The 23178-nt window shown below is 46.2% G+C and overlaps 2 protein-coding genes across 3 annotated transcripts in view; both read right to left on the bottom strand.

Moving 5' to 3' along the window:
• The window catches only part of DICER1 (dicer 1, ribonuclease III), a gene marked incomplete in the record, with an annotated part of 69014 nt that extends 60201 nt beyond the window's left edge, over window positions 1-8813 (bottom strand). Inside the window, 2 exon segments of the mRNA XM_056544895.1 lie at window positions 805-843; window positions 8650-8813.
• Window positions 8814-16810: 7997 nt separating this feature from the next.
• Window positions 16811-23178, bottom strand: part of CLMN (calmin) — a 95118-nt gene continuing 88750 nt past the window's right edge. The window contains exons 11-14 of one of the 2 annotated variants that reach the window (XR_008848633.1): window positions 21647-21707; window positions 21409-21464; window positions 18864-20012; window positions 16811-18766 (exon numbers count right to left, since the gene is read on the bottom strand). Coding sequence is in view for 1 of the 2 variants with exons in the window: in XM_056544896.1 (XP_056400871.1) it covers window positions 19826-20012; window positions 21409-21464; window positions 21647-21707 (304 nt within the window). In the remaining variant the exon portion in view is untranslated. Of the gene's footprint in view, window positions 20013-21408; window positions 21465-21646; window positions 21708-23178 lie in introns of both variants that reach the window. The other variant, XM_056544896.1, reaches the window with a different exon arrangement.

Below are 23178 nucleotides of genomic sequence, written 5' to 3'. Positions count from 1 at the left end.
TACAGCTCTGGAGTATGATACAGGATATAACTCAGGATCAGTACAGGATAAGTAATGTATGTACACAGTGACCTCACCAGCAGAATAGTGAGTACAGCTCTGGAGTATAATACAGGATATAACTCAGGATCAGTACAGGATAAGTAATGTAATGTATGTACACAGTGACCTCACCAGCAGAATAGCGAGTGCAGATCTGGAGTATAATACAGGATATAACTCAGGATCAGTACAGGATAAGTAATGTCATGTATGTACACAGTGACCTCACCAGCAGAATAGTAAGTACAGCTGTGGAGTATAATACAGGATATAACTCAGGATCAGTACAGGATAAGTAATGTATGTACACAGTGACCTCACCAGCAGAATAGTGAGTACAGCTCTGGGGTATAATACAGGATATAACTCCGGATCAGTACAGGATAAGTAATGTAATGTATGTACACAGTGACCTCACCAGCAGAATAGTGAGTACAGCTCTGGAGTATAATACAGGATATAACTCAGGATCAGTACAGGATAAGTAATGTAATGTATGTACACAGTGACCTCACCAGCAGAATAGCGAGTGCAGATCTGGAGTATAATACAGGATATAACTCAGGATCAGTACAGGATAAGTAATGTAATGTATGTACACAGTGACCTCACCAGCAGAATAGTGAGTACAGCTCTGGAGTATAATACAGGATATAACTCAGGATCAGTACAGGATAAGTCATGTAATGTATGTACACAGTGACCCCACCAGCAGAATAGTGAGTGCAGCTCTGGAGTTTCCATTATTAAGAAATCCTTTACCTCAGCGCTGATTAGCCGCCGTCCTGAAGGTTCTTGGACCTAAAAAGAAACAAATAGGTGTTTTATTTTCGCACCTTTAAGATTTCACAGAACATGTAGTGACGCCACGTTTTTTGGCAGGTGTATTTTTGCCTTTGTATGTGCGTGGCGCCGGGATACAGAACAATCAGCGTGGGTGGAGAGCTGCAAACACTGAGCGGATTCCATGGGAGCAGCGTGAAGAGCCGGCCGTGCGCTAACCGTGGGCTCTGACACTTACTGCTTTGTCTGAGGAGCCCCCACTTTTTCTGGGGTGGGGGGGATGAGGGGGTTTTTAGCTGAAGTGCTCAGCTCCCAGACAGGAGGATATCATGCGTATACCTAATATGCTTTACGTCCTCTAACAGCTTGTAAAAGTCCCGATATCGATGCGGCCTGCGAACTGCATTTTCACGTTCAGTAGGAAATCTAACATTACACTGGAGTCCATGAGGGGACCACAAAGCCCAATGGTAAAAACAACAAGGTTAATGGCCTCATATAACAGACATCCCCCCCAGGAGGGACAAAAGGGGCTCACCATGGACCGAGGGTCTTCAAAGGGGTACTCTGCCGCCAGACATCTTATCCCCCATGCAAAGATTGGGGATAAGATGTCTGATCGCGGGGGTCCCGACACTGGGGTCCCCCGCAATCTGGGCTGTGGCACCCCAGACATCCAATGTACGGAGCGTACTGGCGATGAGGGGGCGGAGGCTCGTGACATCATGACCACGTCCCCTCAATGCAAGTCTATGGGAGTCTATGGCTGTCACGCCCCCTCCCATAGACTTGCATTGAGAGGGGGGGCGGCCAAGACCATGACATCATGAGCATCCGGTGCTGCACCCAACACTCTAAACCAGTGGTCTCCAACCTGTGGACCTCCAGATGTTGAAAAACTACAACTCCCAGCATGCCCGGACAGCCGTTGGCTGTCCGGGCATGCTGGGAGTTGTAGTTTTGCAACATCTGGGAGGTCCACAGGTTGAAGATCACTGCTGTAAACGAATGCCGGGTGCAGCATGGAGATGGCAGGGGTCCCCAGCAGCGGGACCCCCGCAATCAGACATCTTATCTCGTATCCTTTGGATTAGGGGATAAGATGTCTAGGGGCGGAGTACTTAGATCAGCGCTTCCCAACCAGCATGGCCAGAGAGCCTTTGGCAGTCAGCGGGCGCCAGCAGGACATGCCGGCGCTAGGACTCAGAAATGCACCGTCTCCATAGAAGGCAATGCGTTTTAAGGGTGCGTTCCCACCTGGCGAATACGCAGTGTATTTCACGCTGCACAAAATTTGCAGCAGCAGCGGGAAATACGCTGCGTATTCCTCGCTCACTATACACATACAGGGCTTTCCGGCGGCAGCCCTATGCGTGTAGTGAGCTTTGGAGGTGGGCCATGTGCCGGCTGCGCACACAGGAATACCGCCGGAAAGTAGGGATCGACCGATATCGATTTTTTAGGGCCGATACCGATAATCGGTGGAGGTTAGGGCCGATAGCCGATAACTTATACCGATATTCCGGTACAAGTTATCGGCTATCCAACCCCCCCCCCCCCCCCCCCGGGACGCCGCTGCAGATCATTGATTTAAAGCGGATGCTATAAATCAATTAACTGCAGCTGTTTTTGCGGTGCCAGAGACCGCCGCCGCCACCCGCTTCTCTCCCCCTGCCTGTCCGGGGATCCTCCAGAGTCCTATCACCGCCATCACCACCACTTTTTTTTTATATATCAACTGGCTCCGGAAAGTTAAACAGATTTGTAAATTACTTCTATTAAAAAATCTTAATCCTTCCAATAGTTATTAGCTTCTGAAGTTTTCTGTCTAACTGCTCAATGATGATGTCACGTCCCGGACGTGAGTCATCAGAAAGCAGTTAGACAGAAAACAACAACTCAACTTCAGAAGCTAATAACTATTGAAAGGATTAAGATTTTTTTAATAGAAGTAATTTACAAATCTGTTAAACTCCGGAGCCAGTTGAGATCTAAAAAAAAAAAAGTTTTTGCCTGGAATACCCCTTTAAGTCACAGCGACATTTGAAGGGGATTTACAGGCGTGCGATCATTGAGGTGTCTGCTTGTTGTCACTGAATGGAAACAAGGCAAAATTGTTTTTGTTAACAGCTGGTGAGACTCTTGTTTATTTACCTCCCGCTGGGCATGATGGGAGTTGTAGTTCAGTACAGAATCAAGCAAAATGTGCCAATCGGGTCTCTTCGGAAAGCTGGGTAATAGAACCTAAACCATGATAGGAACTATTAGAATAGTGTTTGTTTTCCTAACCAGGGTGCCTCCAGCTGTTGCAAAACTACAACTCTCAGTTTCTAGTTTTGAAACATCTGGAGGAAGACTGGTTGGGGAGACTCTTCATAGAGTGTTCTTATATGGGGAGGGGGCACAATACACAGGATTTAATAAACTTTGTGCAGAGAGGAGCAGTTGCCCATAGCAACTAGATTGCAGAGAAGAAATGAAAGCTGAAACCTGATTGGCTGCCAAGGCCAACGGCTCCTGTGCACAAGGTTTGAACTTCCCCAATGTCCACAAAGACATCACAGCCGTTAGTCGTGGGGGTCATGTGACGTCGTATCACCAGGGCAGCGATCCCGAAGCTGCTGTCGTACCACAACTCCCATCATGCTCTTTAAGGTAAAAATAGGAGAAGCACAGCATTCCCGGGGACCAAGCCGCTCCTCACAAGGGTCATGTGTGGGAACTCACCCAACAATTCCAATCAAGGGCTGGTCCTGCAGGACTCCTGCTAGAGGCAACAGTGTTCCTGCTGTGGAAAAAGTGCAGGAACTCAGTTCCCATGCATTCCTGCAGGACTTGAGCCCTGGGAGCTCACCGAGACCTGGCCTGAAAGTATATGGTGACCTAGAGCTGGGCGGTGTACCGGTTCATAACGAATACCAAAATTTTTGCCCTGCACGATATGAATTTTTCCTCATACAGCAATATCGGTTTGGCCCCTCCCCCTCGAGAATGAATGAATTATCAGCCCAGCGCCGCGCTGTCCCCACATTGGGGAACTAATCATATGTGACCCCCGCCCCCAATGATCAGCCCAGCGCTGCGCTGTCCCCATCGGGGTAAATACTCACATCACCTGCAAGCGCTGCCCTCATCGTCCTCCTGTTTGTTGAGGCCGCCGGCGCTGACACTCTATACTGTGCGGTATCCCTATGCCCGGGCTGCAAAACATAAACAAAATAAACTTTAACTCTCCCCCCGTTGGTCCGGTACCGGCCTCACCTGCTTCCTGGGGACGGGAACGTCGGACAGTCGTCACCCTATCACCAGCCGCAGCGATGTTCCGGTGATAGACTGAGCCCAATGTCATGTAAGAAGCCGGCTCCTTATATGACAGTGAGCTCAGCCTATCACCGGAACATCGCTGCGGACTGTGATAGGCCGATGGCTCTCAGACGTTCCTGTTCCCAGGAAGAGCGTAAGCCCGATGTCGGAACGTGCGTTAAAGTTTATTTTGTTTACCTTTTGCAGCCCGGTCATAGGGATACCGCACAGTATAGAGAGTGTCAGCGCCGGCGGCCTCAACAAACAGGACGAGGAGGCAGCGCTTGCGGGTGATATGTGAGTATTTACCCCGATGGGGACAGCGAAGCGCTGGGCTGATAATTTTGAGGGGAGGGAAATACCGTTATATACCGTAGAACAGCCAAAAGTTACAAAAATACCATGATACACACATTTGGTCACACCTAGAGCATGTTATTGCATCACCGGCTGACCAAACAAATGCCACCATCTGCCCGACACCATAACATCCAACTGCCTGAACAGCTGGCACCAAGATGCAACAACCACCTACCGGCACCGCACGACAGCCACATACCGGCAACTAGGGATCGACCGATTATCGGTTTGGCCGATAATCGCGATTTTGGACATCAGTATCGGCAATTACCTTGACAATATGCCGATAATGCCCCGGCCAGAGGCGACCATCGCCGCCGCTGCCCCATTGCCTCCCCCCATCCTCTGCCCACATACCGCTGTCGCCCCATTGCCTCCCCCATCCCCGGTGTTATAATTACCTGTTCCCGGGGTCCGCGATCCTTATGGCTCCTGCGCTGTTGCTGTGCGCTGAGTAATGACGAGTGACGTCCCCAACGCGACGTCACCATCAGTGCGCACAGTGACAGTACAGGATGCCGACGTATCGCGGACCCCGGGAAATGGTAATTATAACACCGGGGATGGGGGAGGCGATAGGGCGGCAGCATGTGGGCAGAGGATGGGGGGGCGGCGGTAGTATGTGGGCAGTGGATGGGGAGGGGGAGGCGGTAGTATGAGGGCAGAGGATGGGGGGGGTAATGGGGCAACTGTGGTGGTTAGACTCAGGACAGGCAGGGGGAGAGAAGCGGGTGGCGGCGGCGGTCTCTGGCACCGCAAAAGCCGCTGCAGTTCGTTGATCTAAAGCGCCCGCTTTAAATCATTGATCTGCAGCAGCTTCTGTGGTTGGGGTGGGGCAGGGAGATAGCCAATAACTTATACCGGAATATCGGTATAAGTTATCGGCTATCGGCCTGAAAGGTCACAGATTATTGGTATCGGCCCTAAAAAAAAAAAAAATCGATATCGGTCGATTCCTACCGGCAACACACCATCATTCTTGCTGAACAATAGCCACTGTATCGAGAGACAACCAGCCAAACAGCCACCTACCGATACTGCGCCGCTAGACTGCCACCTACAAGTACCACACTGCCACCTACCGGTACCACACTGCCACCTACCGGTACCACACTGCCACCTACCATCACTGTGATCCAGTAACCTAATTAGGAGTGGGCGGATACTAGTGCTGGGCAATATACCGGTTCATTCCGAATACTAGTGTTTTTTTTCTCTACGATATAAATTTTTCCCTATACCGCAATACCGGTCGGACCCCTCCCTCCTCCTCGAATGAACTATTAGCAGCGCTGTCCCCATATCGGGGAACTAATCACGTTACTCGCAGGCGCTGATCTCCTCCTCCTCTGAGCCGTGGGCGCTGGAAATGAAGGAGTTTGAATGAGTTGTGAGCCGCAGGATGGAAAATGGAAGCTGTCACCTCCCCCTGCAAGCGCAGAAAAGCCAGCGGGCCCTGCAGAACCTCTGATCAGAAGCTCTGCAGCACCCGCGGCCCACTGGCTTTCAGCGCTTGCAGGGGGAGGTGACAGCTTCCGTTTTCCGTCCTGCGCCTCACAACTCATCCATTTCTAGCGCCCGCGGCTCAGAGGAGGAAAAGGAGGCGATCAGCGCCTGCAGGTAACATAACTAGTCCTCCAATGTGGGGACAGCGCTGCGGCTGATAATTCATTCTGTGGGGGGGGGGGGGGGGGATAAAGCAGGACAGCGCCCGCGAGTTATAATTCATTCGAGAGGGGGAAATGAGTGAAAAATAAAAAGTACCGTGATATACATTTTTGGTCATACCGCCCAGCACTAGAAGATACCGCATCTGGTTCCGATCCATTTTTAACAACAGCGGCACCACCAAACACACCACCAGACCACTCCCTTACAACCAGTGGTCTCCAACCTGCAGATGTTGCAGAACTACAACTCCCAGCATGCCCAGACAGCTGTTGGCTGTCCGGGTATGCTGGGAGTTGTAGTTTTGCAACATCTGGAGGTCTGCGGGTTTGAGACCACTGCCCTATATGACACCCAAAAAAGCAGTTGCTGGTCACCATAACAGCTGGAGGCACACTGGTTGGAGACCACTGCCCTATACAGTTGCTGATCACCATAACAGCTGGAGGCACACTGGTTGGAGACCACTGCCCTATACAGTTGCTGATCACCATAACAGCTGGAGGCACACTGGTTGGAGACCACTGCCCTATACAGTTGCTGGGCACCATAACAGCTGGAGGCACACTGGTTGGAGACCACTACCCTATACAGTTGCTGATCACCATAACAGCTGGAGGCACACTGGTTGGAGACCACTACCCTATACAGTTGCTGGGCACCATAACAGCTGGAGTCACACTGGTTGGAGACCACTGCCCTATACAGTTGCTGGGTACCATAACAGCTGGAGGCACACTGGTTGGAGACCACTGCCCTATACAGTTGCTGGGTACCATAACAGCTGGAGGCACACTGGTTGGAGACCACTGCCCTATACAGTTGCTGGGCACCATAACAGCTGGAGGCACACTGGTTGGAGACCATTGCCCTATACAGTTGCTGGGCACTATAACAGCTGGAGGCACACTGGTTGGGAGACCACTGCCCTATACAGTTGCTGATCACCATAACAGCTGGAGGCACACTGGTTGGAGACCACTGCCCTATACAGTTGCTGGGCACTATAACAGCTGGAGGCACACTGGTTGGAGACCACTGCCCTATACAGTTGCTGATCACCATAACAGCTGGAGGCACACTGGTTGGAGACCACTGCCCTATACAGTTGCTGATCACCATAACAGCTGGAGGCACACTGGTTGGAGACCACTGCCCTATACAGTTGCTGATCACCATAACAGCTGGAGGCACACTGGTTGGAGACCACTGCCCTATACAGTTACTGGGCACCATAACAGCTGGAGGCACACTGGTTGGAGACCACTGCCCTATACAGTTGCTGGGCACCATAACAGCTGGAGGCACACTGGTTGGAGACCACTGCCCTATACAGTTGCTGGGCACCATAACAGCTGGAGGCACACTGGTTGGAGACCACTGCCCTATACAGTTGCTGATCACCATAACAGCTGGAGGCACACTGGTTGGAGACCACTGCCCTATACAGTTGCTGATCACCATAACAGCTGGAGGCACACTGGTTGGAGACCACTGCCCTATACAGTTACTGGGCACCATAACAGCTGGAGGCACACTGGTTGGAGACCACTGCCCTATACAGTTGCTGATCACCATAACAGCTGGAGGCACACTGGTTGGGAGACCACTGCCCTATACAGTTGCTGGGCACCATAACAGCTGGAGGCACACTGGTTGGAGACCACTGCCCTATACAGTTGCTGATCACCATAACAGCTGGAGGCACACTGGTTGGAGACCACTACCCTATACAGTTGCTGGGTACCATAACAGCTGGAGGCACACTGGTTGGAGACCACTGCCCTATACAGTTGCTGGGCACCATAACAGCTGGAGGCACACTGGTTGGAGACCACTGCCCTATACAGTTACTGATCACCATAACAGCTGGAGGCACACTGGTTGGAGACCACTGCCCTATACAATTGCTGGGCACCATAACAGCTGGAGGCACACTGGTTGGAGACCACTACCCTATACAGTTGCTGGGTACCATAACAGCTGGAGGCACACTGGTTGGAGACCACTGCCCTATACAATTGCTGGGCACCATAACAGCTGGAGGCACACTGGTTGGAGACCACTACCCTATACAGTTGCTGGGTACCATAACAGCTGGAGGCACACTGGTTGGAGACCACTGCCCTATACAGTTGCTGGGCACCATAACAGCTGGAGGCACACTGGTTGGAGACCACTGCCCTATACAGTTGCTGGGCACCATAACAGCTGGAGGCACACTGGCACTGTACCATCTGCCACCATATCCATAACTATTATCCCTTATGACAAGGATCCAGCTGCCAGGCTCCATTACCCGGCTGGCACATGCCCATACAGGGCACAATGCATCATGTGATGCCCCCTCGCGGGACCAGCAGCTCAGCCCCAGGAGGGGGGACCAAGTGGCGGCTCAGCAGCGGCGCCTCCTCCCGGGCACATGGAGCCTCTGTCAGCGCATTGTGCCGGGCTCCGCGGCCGATCCGCGCACAGACATGAGGAGGCTCTTACCCGCGGGGCCAGACCGGGCTCCTGAGACCCCACACGGCGGAGGGTAGACGGCCGGCCGCCGGGCTCCTCTCCCGGACTGTGCGATCCCGGGGGGGATGAGAGGGGAACACACAGTGGCGCAGATCGGGCCCGTCCACCGGCCACCGCCAAGAGATCTCCGCCTGACGTCACGGTCATCTGACCGCGGCCCGCCGGAAGGGGAGGAGCTTAGACAGGAAGTCACAGAGAGAGAAAGACAGCGACTGTCTATTGCAGTGTTTCCTGACCATCGTGCCTCCAGCTGTTGCAAAACTACAACTCCCAGCATGCTGGGAGTTGTAGTTTTGCAACAGCTGGAGGCACACTGGTCGGGAAACATTGCAATAGACAGTCGCTGTCTTTCGCAGTGTCCAAGCATGCTGAGAGTTGTAGTTTTGCAACAGCTGGAGGCACACAGGATAGAAACACTTTGGTTGTCCAGGCATGCCCGGAGTTGTAGATTTGCAACAGCTGGAGGCACACTGGATAGAAACACTTTGGCTGTCCAGGCATGTCCGGAGTTGTTTGGCAACAGCTGGAGGCACACTGGATAGAAACACTTTGGCTGTCTAGGCATGCCCGGAGTTTGAGTTTTGCAACAGCTGGAGTCACACTGGTTGGGAAACACTGCCCCACACTACTTTACCTTGAGTACACCTCCATGCTCTCCATCCTCTCCCTATAGTCCTGTCCAAAAATTTTGAGACACAAATTTTGGTTTTAACACAGTATGCTGCTGATCTTTTAGTCAGATGTTATTATGGTTACTAAAGTACAATTAAAGGAGAAGTCTCATACCTGTTTTGTTCATTTTATGTAAATATGTATGTATTTGTGTAGTTTAAAGGGGTACTCCGGTGGAAAACTGCAGACTGCAGACCTTGGTTGTAACCAGTGGTTATAGTTACAGTTGCCTCTTGAACCAGTCTGCCCATTCTCCTCTGACGCCAATAATCCATTTTCCTTCACACAACTGCCACACACTGGATATAGTTTCTCTTTTTTGGGCCATTCTCTGTAAACCCCACACCGGCCCATCAGGCACCAACAACCATGCCAAGTTCAAAGTCACTAGAATACCTTCCTCTATTCTGATGCTCGGATTAAAGGGGTACTCCCGTGGAAAAGTTATTTATTTTTTATTTTTTTAATCAACTGGTGCCAGAAAGTTAAACAAATTTGTAAATAATATAGAAAAACTTAACCACACCTCTAGAATACCACCCACCTGGGTACACAATGGAAATGACTGAAAACAGTTGGTTTGAAATAAATGTAAAGATTTATTAAAATACAATTAAAATAAATTAAGAAAAACCCATTGACATATAAAACATAATGCTCAGAGCAATATTAAATAAATGTTGTAATTCTCAGCCATTGGGCCCTAATGGCAGAATTAAAGTAGATTGTATAGAGCAACTGCCAATGTTTTGGGTGCCAGCAATATTATATATTAGCAAATGCCGATCATCCAGAATGAACTGTTAGTCCGGCAAAAAATGTTAAAAATCAGTTTTTATGCTGGTTTAGACCGAGCTGCCCATAGTCTTTAGGAGGATGAATAGTTATTTCTCACCGTAGCAGCTGGTCCCGTACTGCGATGGGCCGGAGATGGTAGGTCCTGTGGTACAATTTCAGCGGCGGAATTGTCCGCCGCGGAAATTCCGCAGTGTGAACGGGTCTCGCGGAAGACCCATTCACACTAATGTTAAGTTCACACCGCGGAATTCCGCAAAAATTCCGTAGTGTGAACATGGCCTATTGGAGACTGCAGTGTCTGCGTGGTCCTAGCGCCGACTGATTCAGTCAGCGCTGGCCGCACTCGGAATCTCCGGGCGGAAATTCCGTAGTCTGAACATAGCCTTAGAAGTAGGGCTCTGGCGGGAGACTCCTATGCTTGCGGTCCGCGATGTCCGCATGCACCCGTTCAGGTGTCGGACCCTCACTCAGATGCTTTAGCAGGATACTCGTGATAGAGGCAGCCATCTTGCTGTACGCCCGGTAGGTGGAACTCTTTAATTAATGCAACAGGTGCAATTGGCAGCTTCCTTCAGTAGTTATATGCCGGATTCAATATAGGCAGTGCGTCTGTATAGCGCTCTGTTCAGACTAAGTAACCCTAGACGCGTTTCAAGAACCGACCCCTTCCTCAGTAGGCAAATTGTATACGACAACACTTGTGTGGATGAGGTGGGTATATAGGGACCAGACTCCTCCCATAAATTAGGTTAACTGATTCAGCTAACCTCCACATATACACACATATATATATATATATATATATATATATACATATGTGTGTGTGTGTGTGTGTCAGTGAATATATATACACACACATACACCGCCCTATAGGACGCACCGGCATATAAGACGCACCCAATTTTAAAGGTGCAAAATCTAGAAAAAAAAAAAGATTCTGAACCCAACAGTGATCTTCAACCTGCGGACCTCCAGATGTTGCAAAACTACAACTCCCAGCATGCCCGGACAGCCGTTGGCTGTCCGGGCATGCTGGGAGTTGTAGTTTTGCAACATCTGGAGGTCCGCAGGTTGAAGACCACTGGATAAGAGGTAATACTCACGTGTCCCCGCCGCTCCAGACCCGTCACCGCTGCCCTGGATGTCGCTCCATCGCTGTCCCCGTGGTGTCCCCGACGCTCCGGACGTCTTCTTCCCGGGATCTTCCGTTGCCGTCATCACGTCCCTATGCACGCCGCTCCTATTGGATGACGGGACGGCGTGCGCGACGACGTGATGACGTCGAAGGAGAGCGCCGGCCATGCAGGGGATCCCGGCACGGAGCAGACACTGAGGAGGCAGGTAAGGTCCCTCCCGGTGTCCTGTAAGCTGTTCGGGATGCCACGATTTCACCGCGGTGGTCCTGAACAGCCCGACTGAGCCGGGTTAGTGTCACTTTTGCTTCAGACGCGGCGATCAGCTTTGATCGCCGCGTCTGAAGGGTTAATACAGGGCATCACCGCGATCGGTGATGTCCTGTATTAGCCGCGGGTCCTGGCCGTTGATGGCCGCAGGGACCGCCGCGATAGGTGTGTGTATTCACCGTATAAGACGCACCAACTCCACCCCCCCCCTCCAAACTGGGGAAGAAAAAGTGCGTCTTATACGGCGAAAAATACGGTATATATTCTATGCCGCCCTATGACTCTGAAGACAACCTGCTGTGTAAAGAATGGAGGTTTTCTCCTCATTATGTTCAATATGGCGTAACAAGGAGGACACAGAGAGATGTCGTTCCATCAGGGTCTTTTATTAAGATTTAATAACACAACATAATATACAATTGTCTATAACTACAATCTTTAGTAAGCGCCAGAAATAGATCTCCATTATTAACAGCAGGATTATTGACACATCGTATTTACATGGCACGTGACGCCGCGCTTCTTAGTGCACTGCTTAGTGATGTCACAAGGGCAGACACAGTCTAAGGGGCCGGGAGAGCACTGACTTATGGGGGAAATGCACCTAAAGATGGGGGCGATTTCTCAAAACCCGTGTAGAGAAAGAGTGGCGCAGTTGCCCATAGAAACCAATCAGATCGCTACCTTCATTTTTCTAACGAAAGCGGCAATCTGATTGGTTGCTATGGGCAACTACACCACTCTTCCTCTACACAGGTTTTTATAAATCTCCCCCAATGATTTAGTAAAAATAAATCTGATTAATAGTGCAACTCTAGAACTCTACATTGGATGAAGTCTGAAAAATGATCCCAAAATTGTCTATTGATTAATACTACTATAATAGAAAAATGGAACCTCAAACCCTATAGATCAGTGGTCTCCAAACTGTGGGCCTCCAGCTGTTGCAAAAGTACAACTTCCAACATGCCCGGACAGCCAACGGCTGCAAAATGAGGCTATGGAGTCCATGGTTCAGATTTAGATCCTAAGGGTGCGTTCACTCTGCGGAATCTCCGCTCGTTGAATTCCGCAAGCGGTGAATCCGCCTGGCGCCCGCCGAAGGTCCTTCGGCGCTAAGGCCGCGGGGCACTGAACCGTCAACATTGACGGCTATGCAGTGCTCACGGAATCCGCGCAAAGAATGACAATGTTTTTTCTTTGCACGGAACAATTTCAGTGGTGGAATTGTCCGCCGCGGAAATTCCGCAGTGTGAACGGGTCTCGCGGAGACCCATTCACATTAATGTTAAAGGGGTATTCCAGGAAAAAACTTTTTTTTATTTATATCAGCTGGCTCCAGAAAGTTAAAAAGATTTGTAAATTTCTTCTATTAAAAAAATCTTAATCCTTTCAGGACTTTTGAGCTTCTGAAGTTAAGGTTGTTCTTTTCGGTCTAAGTGCTCTCTGATGACACCTGTCTCGGGAAATGCCCAGTTTAGAAGCAAATCCCCATAGCAAACCTCTTCTAAACTGGGCGTTTCCCGAGACAGGTGTCATCAGAGAGCACTTAGACAGAAAAGAACAACCTTAACTTCAGAAGCTCATAAGTACTGGAAGGATTAAGATTTTTTAATAGAAGTAATTTACAAATCTGTTTAACTTTCTGGAGCCAGTTGATATATAAAAAAAGTTTTTTTCCTGGAATACCCCTTTAAGTTCACACCGTGGAATTCTGCGGGAATTCTGTAGTGTGAACGCACCCTAACACCGTGCTGAAGAGGTCCCACAGGTGGCTTAAATATTACGGCTGATCATTGTACAGCAACCCAGAAAAAAATAAGCCCTCTGACCGTGCGCCATTTCCATTACCTCAGTAAATAATGCCCGCCTTGCCCACATCCCCCCAAAAGGTGTCACCCTCATAAAATACACATTATTAAAATATTATACAAAACGTACATCCGTCCTCTGCTGTAGAAAAATATCACCGCACTCCGTGCGCTTCTCATCCTCTGTACACATACTGTCGTAATTACACAATAAATAACATATATATCATAAACTTCATATATAGGTCACGTGGACTTTCACCTAAATGTACTCAAGCAGTGGTCTTCAACCAGTGGCTCTCAAGCCCAGCATGCTGGGAGTTGTAGTTTCGCAACAGCCGAGGAACCACAGGTTGGAGACCACTGTACTAGAGGCAGCCAATGAACTACAGCCGTTTGCATTTTTACTGAATCCGATGTCCATTAAGTGTTTAGGTCAGTGTTTCCCAACCAGTTTGCCTCCGGCTGTTGCAAAGCTACAACTCCCAGCATGCCCAGACAGCCTTTGGCTGTCTGGGCATGCTGGGAGTTGTAGTTTTGCAACACCGAGAGGCACACTGGTTGGGAAACATTGCTCTAGGTAATGATTACCCGTGTTTTATTATACAATGCCAGCTATTTGGGAATGTCCCGAAACCATTATTTTTTAAGACACAGTACGAGTACCGCTACTTTTTTTTTCCAATGCCAATTACTGATACTTTTGTGTTTCAATGCCAAGTGACAGCAGAGGTGGCTCTAGAATTTGTGAAGCCTTAGGCGAAAGATGACACTCATAATTAAGATATGTCCCCAATAGTTAGTTACTATTAGGAAGAAGCCCCCAGTAGGTAGGTAGGGAATCCCCACTATTAGGTAGAAGCCCCTAGTAGGTAGGTAGGGAATCCCCACTATTAGGTAGAAGCCCCTAGTAGGTAGGTTGGGAATACCCACTATTAGGTAGAATCCCCTAGTAGGTAGGTTGGGAATACCTACTATTAGGTAGAATCCCCTAGTAGGTAGGTTGGGAATACCTACTATTAGGTAGAAGCCCCTTGTAGGTAGGTTGGGAATTCCCACTATTAGGTAGAAGCCCCTAGTAGGTAGGTAGGGAATACCCACTATTAGGTAGAAGCCCCTAGTAGGTAGGTTGGGAATTCCCACTATTAGGTAGAAGCCCCCAGTAGGTAGCTAGAGAATACTCACTACTAGGTAGAAGCCCCCAGTAGGTAGGGAACACCCCTATTAGGTAGAAGCCCCCAGTAGGTAGGTTGGGAATCCCCACTATTAGTTAGAAGCCCCTAGTAGGTAGGTAGGGAATACCCACTATTAGGTAGAAGCCCCCAGTAGGTAGCTAGAGAATACCCACTACTAGGTAGAAGCCCCCAGTAGGTAGGGAACACCCCTATTAGGAAGAAGCCCCCAGTAGGTAGGTAGGGAAAACCCCTATTAGGAAGAAGCCCCCAGTAGGTAGGTAGGGAATACCCACTATTAGGTAGAATCCCCTAGTAGGTAGGTAGGGAATACCCACTATTAGGTAGAATCCCTTAGTAGGTAGGCAGGGAATACCCACTATTAGGTAGAAGCCCCCAGTAGGTAGCTAGAGAAAACCCACTACTAGGTAGAAGCCCCCAGTAGGTAGGTAATCCCTCCTATTAGGTAGAAGCCCCCAGTAGTTAGGTAGGGAACACCCTTATAAGTTAGAAGCCCTCAGTGGAGAGGCACATAGGGAATACCTCATATTAGGTAGAAGCCCTCAGTAGTTAGGTAAAGTATCCCCCCTATTAGGTAGAAACCCTCAGTAAATAGGTAGATAGGGAATTCCCCAATTTGATAGAAGCCCCTAGGATATAGGTAGGTTTGAAATCCCTACCTATTAGGTAGAAGGCAGCAGAAGATAGGAAATATCCCCTATTAGTCAGAAACCACCAGAAGATAGGTAGGTAGGGATTCCCCCTCCTGTACTGAGGTCTCTGCATTCTCCGCTCTGTTGGTGGCGCAGAATTCTCTCCTTTGCTCCATTATACAGAGTGGTGCAGGACCTGCTGTTAACCACAAAAAAAATTGTGGTTAAAGGGGAACGCCGGTGGAATTTTTTTTTTTTGACAAATCAACTGGTGCCAGAAAGTTAAACAGATTTGTAAATTACTTCTATTTAAAAATCTTAACCCTTCTAGTACTTATCAGCTGCTGTATACTACAGATATACTACAGAGAAATTTGTGAATTTCTTTTCTGCCTGACCACAGTGCTCTCTGCTGACACCTCTGTCCGTGTCAGGAACTGTCCAGAGCAGGAGGTTTTCTATGGGGATTTGCTTCTAACCTGACAGTTCCTGACACGGACAGAGGTGTCAGCAGAGAGCACTGTTGTCAGGCAGAAAAGAAATTCACAAATTTCTCTGTAGTATACAGCAGCTGATATGTACTAGAAGGGTTAAGATTTTTAAATAGAAGTAATTTACAAATCTGTTTAACTTTCTGGCACCAGTTGATTTGTCAAAAAAAAAAAAAAATTCCACCGGAGTGCCCCTTTAACTACGATTTTGCATAATGAAAAGTACAACAACTTAAACAGAGCAAAACGGATTCATGCGTTGGTTACGATTCGTCAGTAAAAGTCAATGGATACGTCTAGATATACGACTCTATTTGATATGGATAGAATCGTGTGAACCGGGCTGCATTGTCTACTGCAGTGTTTCCCAACCAGGGTGCCTCCAGCTGTTGCAAAACTACAACTCCTAGCATGCCCGGACAGCCGTTGGCTGTCCGGGCATGCTGGGAGTTGTAGTTTTGCAACAACTGGAGGCCTATTAGTTGGGAAACACCGTTCTATAGGATAGCGATTATGGACATCCACTTTAATGCTGTTCTTTGCTTCTGACTTGCATGATGGCCGCTCATAGGGTACATGGGTGAAAGATCCACTTTATGGCGCAACTTGTCCTCCCAAAATTATGGTACCTGCAGAAATGCCCTAGTGTGGGCCCCTAGACACATAAACCCTGACCTATGAATTCACTAGAAGTGCGGACATTTCCCACTCCATAGGGGCACATTCCTAAGTTACATAGACCCCTGTGCGTCCCCGATCATCACATCTTCATTACACCCTAATTTAAAGAAAAGGTCCCCTTAAAGGGGTTATCCAGGAATAGGGAAAAAATATAAAATAGAAAAATAATTTTATCCAAAAACATCACCCCCCCCCCCCCCTCCTCAGGTTGTCTGTGGTATTACAACTTGGCTCCATTCACTTCAATGAAATCGAACTGCAATACCACACGCAACCTGAGGACAGGGGTGGCGCTGTTTTTGGAAGAAATCAGCTCTTTCTTTCTAACCCTGGATATTCCCTTTAAAAGGGGTTATCCAGGAAAAAACTTTTTTTTTATATATATATCAACTGGCTCCAGAAAGATAAACAGATTTGTAAATTACTTCTATTAAAAAAATCTTGATCCTTTCAGTACTTATGGGCTGCTGAAGTTGAGCTGTTTTTTCTGTCTAAGTGCTCTCTGATGACACGTGTCTCGGGAACCGCCCAGTTTAGTAGCAAATCCCCATAGCAAACCTCTTCTACTCTGCTCTCTGCTGACATCTCTGCTTGTCTCGGGAACTGCACACTGTTGCCAGACAGAAAACAACAACTCAACTTCAGCAGTTGATAATTATTGAAAGGATTAAGATTTTTTAATAGAAGTAATTTACAAATCTGTTTAACTTTCTGGAGCCAGTTGATGTATATAAAAAAAGTTTTTTCATGGAATACCCATTTAAGTATATCCTCAATAAAACTTTTCCTATGTGCATGGCTGTTATAGAATCTATACGTATATATAACAATCTAATATACACAGAGTTACAACCTGGTATATATATATATATATATATATATATAAAATACACAAAAAAATTAAAAAAGTATTGCAAAGATAAAAGTTAATATTCTTCCAGAGGTTTGGCTGTTATTTGGCAATACTGGAAGATATTTGAGAGCAACATTTCACTGGCATAGTACAGTAACTAGTGAGTCCGACGTGCTGTAGATTGATACAATATCCCCCGAATGACCCCAATAGTATTTTACCATTCTTTGAATGGCGACAGTGCAATGCTACCATATAAGACAGTGTTTCCCAACCAAGATGCCTCCAGCTGTTGCAAAACTACAACTGCCAGCATGCCCGGACAGCCATTGGCTGTCCGGCCATGCTAGAAGTTGTAGTTTTGCAACAGCTGGAGGTCAACAGTTTAGGGACTACTGGTCTACAGTATTAACCTGCATATTCTTCAGTCATGTTAGCCTTTATATATGAATTATATTCCGATATCTGTATTACTTTTCTATGTAATATACAATAAAAATCAATTACATTGATTATTAAAGCGCCTGTCCATCCCCATATACCATTTTACTGTTAACAGATAAAATGAATCTACAGAATCAGCACAATAATGTATGTACACAGTGACCTCACCAGCAGAATAGTGAGTACAGCTCTGGAGTATAATACAGGATATAACTCAGGATCAGTACAGGATAAATAATGTAATGTATGTACACAGTGACCTCACCAGCAGAATAGTGAGTACAGCTCTGGAGTATAATACAGGATATAACTCAGGATCAGTACAGGATAAGTAATGTAATGTATGTACACAGTGACCTCACCAGCAGAATAGTGAGTGCAGCTCTGGAGTATAATACAGGATATAACTCAGGATTAGTACAGGATAAGTAATGTAATGTATGTACACAGTGACCTCACCAGCAGAATAGTGAGTGCAGCTCTGGAGTATAATACAGGATATAACTCAGGATCAGTACAGGATAAGTAATGTAATGTATATACACAGTGATCTCACCAGCAGAATAGTGAGTACAGCTCTGGAGTATAATACAGGACATAACTCAGGATCAGTACAGGATAAGTAATGTAATGTATGAACGCAGTGACCTCACCAGCAGAATAGTGAGTACAGCTCTGGGTATAATACAAGATAGAACTCAGGATCAGTACAGGATAAGTAATGTAATGTATGTACACAGTGACCTCACCAGCAGAATAGTGAGTACAGCTCTGGAGTATAATACAGGATATAACTCGGGATCAGTACAGGATCAGTAATGTAATGTATGTACACAGTGACCTCACCAGCAGAATAGTGAGTACAGCTCTGGGGTATAATACAGGATATAACTCAGGATCAGTACAGGATCAGTAATGTAATGTATGTATACAGTGACCTCACCAGCAGAATAGTGAGTGCAGCTCTGGAGTATAATACAGGATATAACTCAGGATCAGTACAGGATAAGTAATGTAATGTATGTACACAGTGACCTCACCAGCAGAATAGTGAGTGCAGCTCTGGAGTATAATACAGGATAAGTAATGTAATGTATGTACACAGTGACCTCACTAGCAGAATAGTGAGTGCAGCTCTGGAGTATAATACAGGATATAACTCAGGATCAGTACAGGATAAGTAATGTAATGTATGTACACAGTGACCTCACCAGCAGAATAGTGAGTACAGCTCTGGAGTATAATACAGGATAAGTAATGTAATGTATGTACACAGTGACAACCTCTTCTGTAGATTCATTTTATATGTAAAATAGTATATAAAAGGTAGAAAACTTGATATTTGTTTTGTTATGACAGAACATGTCCCTACAATTGTCATGAAGCTGAATACGGAGGGCTGGGGCGATCATATAAATCATCAGACTGTCACAGGGGGCCGCACAATTTCTATTACATCGCCAAAGGGCAAACAAAGGAGGTGTCCAGATAAGGCAGGGTCCATATGTTGTGCGGGATAACTTTTGGAAACCTATACGCTTTCATGAGACTGGAAATAGAACCCCTCTGTAATGGCCCCCTTACAAAGTTATAAAAAAAAAACTAGAAACCCCATACAAGTAGTCGCTGACTAATAAACTGCAGTAGTTTGATGAGCTTTTCCAGATCTGAGGTTGAAGGATATAAAGCATCTATCGGTGGCAGTTTATGGGAAGACTTACAGGACCTGCCATACACTGAATCATGTAGGGCCTATGTAATCTATAGGGGCAGCTAAGGGGCCCATGGGGAAGAAGAGGGGCCACTTTTGGTTTTCCCCATTTTCCATCATCGTGAATGGAGCCCCCTCTTTTCTATATATACCCCCCCCCCCCAGGAGGCATCTAGCAAGGCTTTCAGATCCTTGTTAAAAAATAATTACTACCTAGATCAACCAGCAACATATACAGGAAAAGCATTAAAATATGTCCATAACAATACGTTTTCTTTTTACCCAAAAAAGGCACAAAGCGACCCCCGTCTTCTACCCCTCTGTACCTTCCCTGCTTATTTTTATTTTTTTGCATCATTAAAATGTAAGAAGCAGGTTGAGTTATTATTGCTGGAGAACAAGTTCAAGCGCCCCCTATGGGACACGGCGTGACCTGACGTCACCCGGCGGACAGTCTTTAGTCGCTTTCTACGAAAAACGAAACTTTGCTCAAATCCAACTCGGGGAGGATCAGCAGGAAATAGCAGAGGATCCACAGGGCGATCAGCACATGGAGGGTGTCCGGGGGCTGGCGACCGAAGAACGGCGCTCTGGAGGTCGCGGAATGACGTTTCGGGGCGGCGATCTGGTTCGTCGATTGTTTCCTGATGGGAACAGAAGGTAAGGAGTTATTGGTATTATATTGTAATGTACAAAATGTGCCCTACTGCTGGTCTACACCATGTTTTCTGTGCCTAAAGCAGTGTTTTACAACCAGGGTGCCTCTAGTTGTTACAAAACTACAACTCCCAGCATGCCCGGACAGCCTTTGGCTGTCCGGGCATGCTGGGAGTTGTAGTTTTGCAACAGCTGAAGGCACACTGGTTGGGAAACACTGACAAAAAAAGACAACTATAGAGCGATAAAAGCTAAATCCAACTTTAAACTCAGTCCATATAAACTTTGTAGATCCATAACATTACTGATCCTGAGTAACATCCTGTATGAGGCCACCGTCTCACTTGGGATTGGGCCCAATACACTAGAATTGCACTATTTATTCATTGCTAGTCATTGACATTTGTTTGCTTGAGATTTACCATTACAGCTGCAGGGGGAGCCAGTGAGTTACTTATAAAAAGGAATAAACCAGTTATCAGTAAATAATGAGGAACAGAAATCACCTGCGGCTAAAAGAACAACATGACCCGGAGTCTATAGAGGAGGAGAGGAAATATCTGACCACGGAACTTTTCTGAATTGAGCATAGGAAGAAGTAAGGGCTAGAGATAGAGAGGGATGGATAGATAGATAGATATGAGATAGATAGATATGAGATAGATAGATAGATAGATATGAGATAGATATGAGATAGATAGATATGAGATAGATATGAGATAGATAGATAGATAGATAGATACGAGATAGATATGAGATAGATAGATATGAGATAGATATGAGATAGATAGATAGATAGATAGATAGATATGAGATAGATAGATAGATATGAGATGAGATATATAGATAGATAGATATGAGATAGATAAATATGAGATAAATATGAGATAGATATGAGATAGATATGAGATAGATAGATATGAGATAGATAGATATGAGATATATAGATAGATAGATATGAGATAGATAGATATGAGATGAGATATATAGATAGATATGAGACAGATAAATATGAGATAGATAGATATGAGATAGATAGATATGAGATACATAGATAGATATGAGATACATAGATAGATAGATAGATAGATAGATATGAGATAGATAGATATGAGATAGATATGAGATAGATAGATACGAGATAGATAGATATGAGATAGATGGATAGATAGATATGAGATAGAGAGATAGATAGATAGATATATAGATAGATATGAGATAGATAGATATGAGATAGATAGATATGAGATAGATAGCACACCAGACAGTTGCAATGAAGGTGAGTGGTTTATTCCATGATGTAACAGATAACGCTTTGATCGCGTTTGTGCTTGAGCCCTACAATTCTACTTGAGTAACATATGTAGATTAAAAAGCATTTACCCAAATCCTAAAATCTGCTCTCCTTCTCCATTGACGTTCTTATAAGCTCCAACATTCTGGTAAATGAAGAGAAATATAAAAATATAACATAATTAAATAAACAAACAAACATAAAAGTAATATTGATGCTAGTACAGTAATGCTGGATGACACTGATATTGTTATGAAGCCCAAGTCATGTAATGTATCTCATAAAGCACCCCCCCCCCCCCCCCCCCCCAGTTCCTGGGTCACTCACGGAATGTCCTGCAGTGTTCAGCTCTCCCCTCCTGTGTATGCAGCCATCATTCTGTACATCCCTGCAAGAGACAGACATGTTGCTTTACAGTTAAGTTGAACATTAAGTTGTGAAATTGAAATTGCATCTAATAAGAGGAACGGGTAAAAGATCTTCACAAAAGCCTCAAAGCAAAAACACTAGAGTAGAAGAGTGCTGTACTTGTGGGTTACATAGAGGAGGGAGAAAGGTAATTCCAGCTGCACAGAGCAACATATAGAATGAATCTACAGAACCTGCACAATAAAGGATTACACAGTGACCTCACCAGCAGAATAGTGAGTACAGCTCTGGAGTATAATACAGGATATAACTCAGGATCAGTACAGGATAAGTAATGTAATGTATGTACACAGTGACCTCACCAACAGAATAGTGAGTACAGCTCTGGGGTATAATACAGGATATAATTCAGGGTCAGTACAGGATAAGTAATGTAATGTATGTACACAGTGACCTCACCAGCAGAATAGTGAGTACAGCTCTGGGGTATAATACAGGATATAATTCAGGATCAGTACAGGATAAGTAATGTAATGTATGTACACAGTGACCTCACCAGCAGAATAGTGAGTACAGCTCTGGAGTATAATACAGGATATAACTCAGGATCAGTACAGGATGAGTAATGTAATGTATGTACACAGTGACCCCACCAGCAGAATAGTGAGTACAGCTCTGGAGTATAATACAAGATATAACTCAGGATCAGTACAGGATAAGTAATGTAATGTATGTACACAGTGACCCCACCAGCAGAATAGTGAGTACAGCTCTGGGGTATAATACAGGATATAACTCAGGATCAGTACTGGATAAGTAATGTAATGTATGTACACAGTGACCCCACCAGCAGAATAGTGAGTACAGCTCTGGAGTATAATACAGGATATAACTCAGGATCAGTACAGGATAAGTAATGTAATGTATGTACACAGTGACCTCACCAGCAGAATAGTGAGTACAGCTCTGGGTTAGAATACAGGATATAACTCACGATCAGTACAGGATAAGTAATGTAATGTATGTACACGGTGACCCCACCAGCAGAATAGTGAGTACAGCTCTGGAGTATAATACAGGATATAACTCAGGATCAGTACAGGATAAGTAATGTAATGTATGTACACAGTGACCTCACCAGCAGAATAGTGAGTACAGCTCTGGGTTATAATACAGGATATAACTCAGGATCAGTACAGGATAAGTAATGTAATGTATGTACACAGTGACCTCACCAGCAGAATAGTGGATTTAGCTTTTATTGCTTTTTAGTTGTCTTTTTGCCAGTGATTTCCAACCAGGGTGCAAAACTACAACTCCCACCACTATTCTGCTGGTGAGGTCACTGTGTACATACATTACATTACTTATCCTGTACTGATCCTGAGTTATATCCTGTATTATACTCCAGAGCTGTACTCACTTTTCTGCTGGTGAGGTCACTGTGTACATACATTACATTACTTATCCTGTACTCATCCTGAGTTATA

Source organism: Hyla sarda, chromosome 11 (assembly GCF_029499605.1).
Source record: "Hyla sarda isolate aHylSar1 chromosome 11, aHylSar1.hap1, whole genome shotgun sequence".
NCBI classification, from domain to species: Eukaryota; Metazoa; Chordata; class Amphibia; order Anura; family Hylidae; genus Hyla; species Hyla sarda.
Note: the sequence above shows the minus strand (reverse complement) of the source record. Positions and strands in the feature narration are given on the sequence as shown.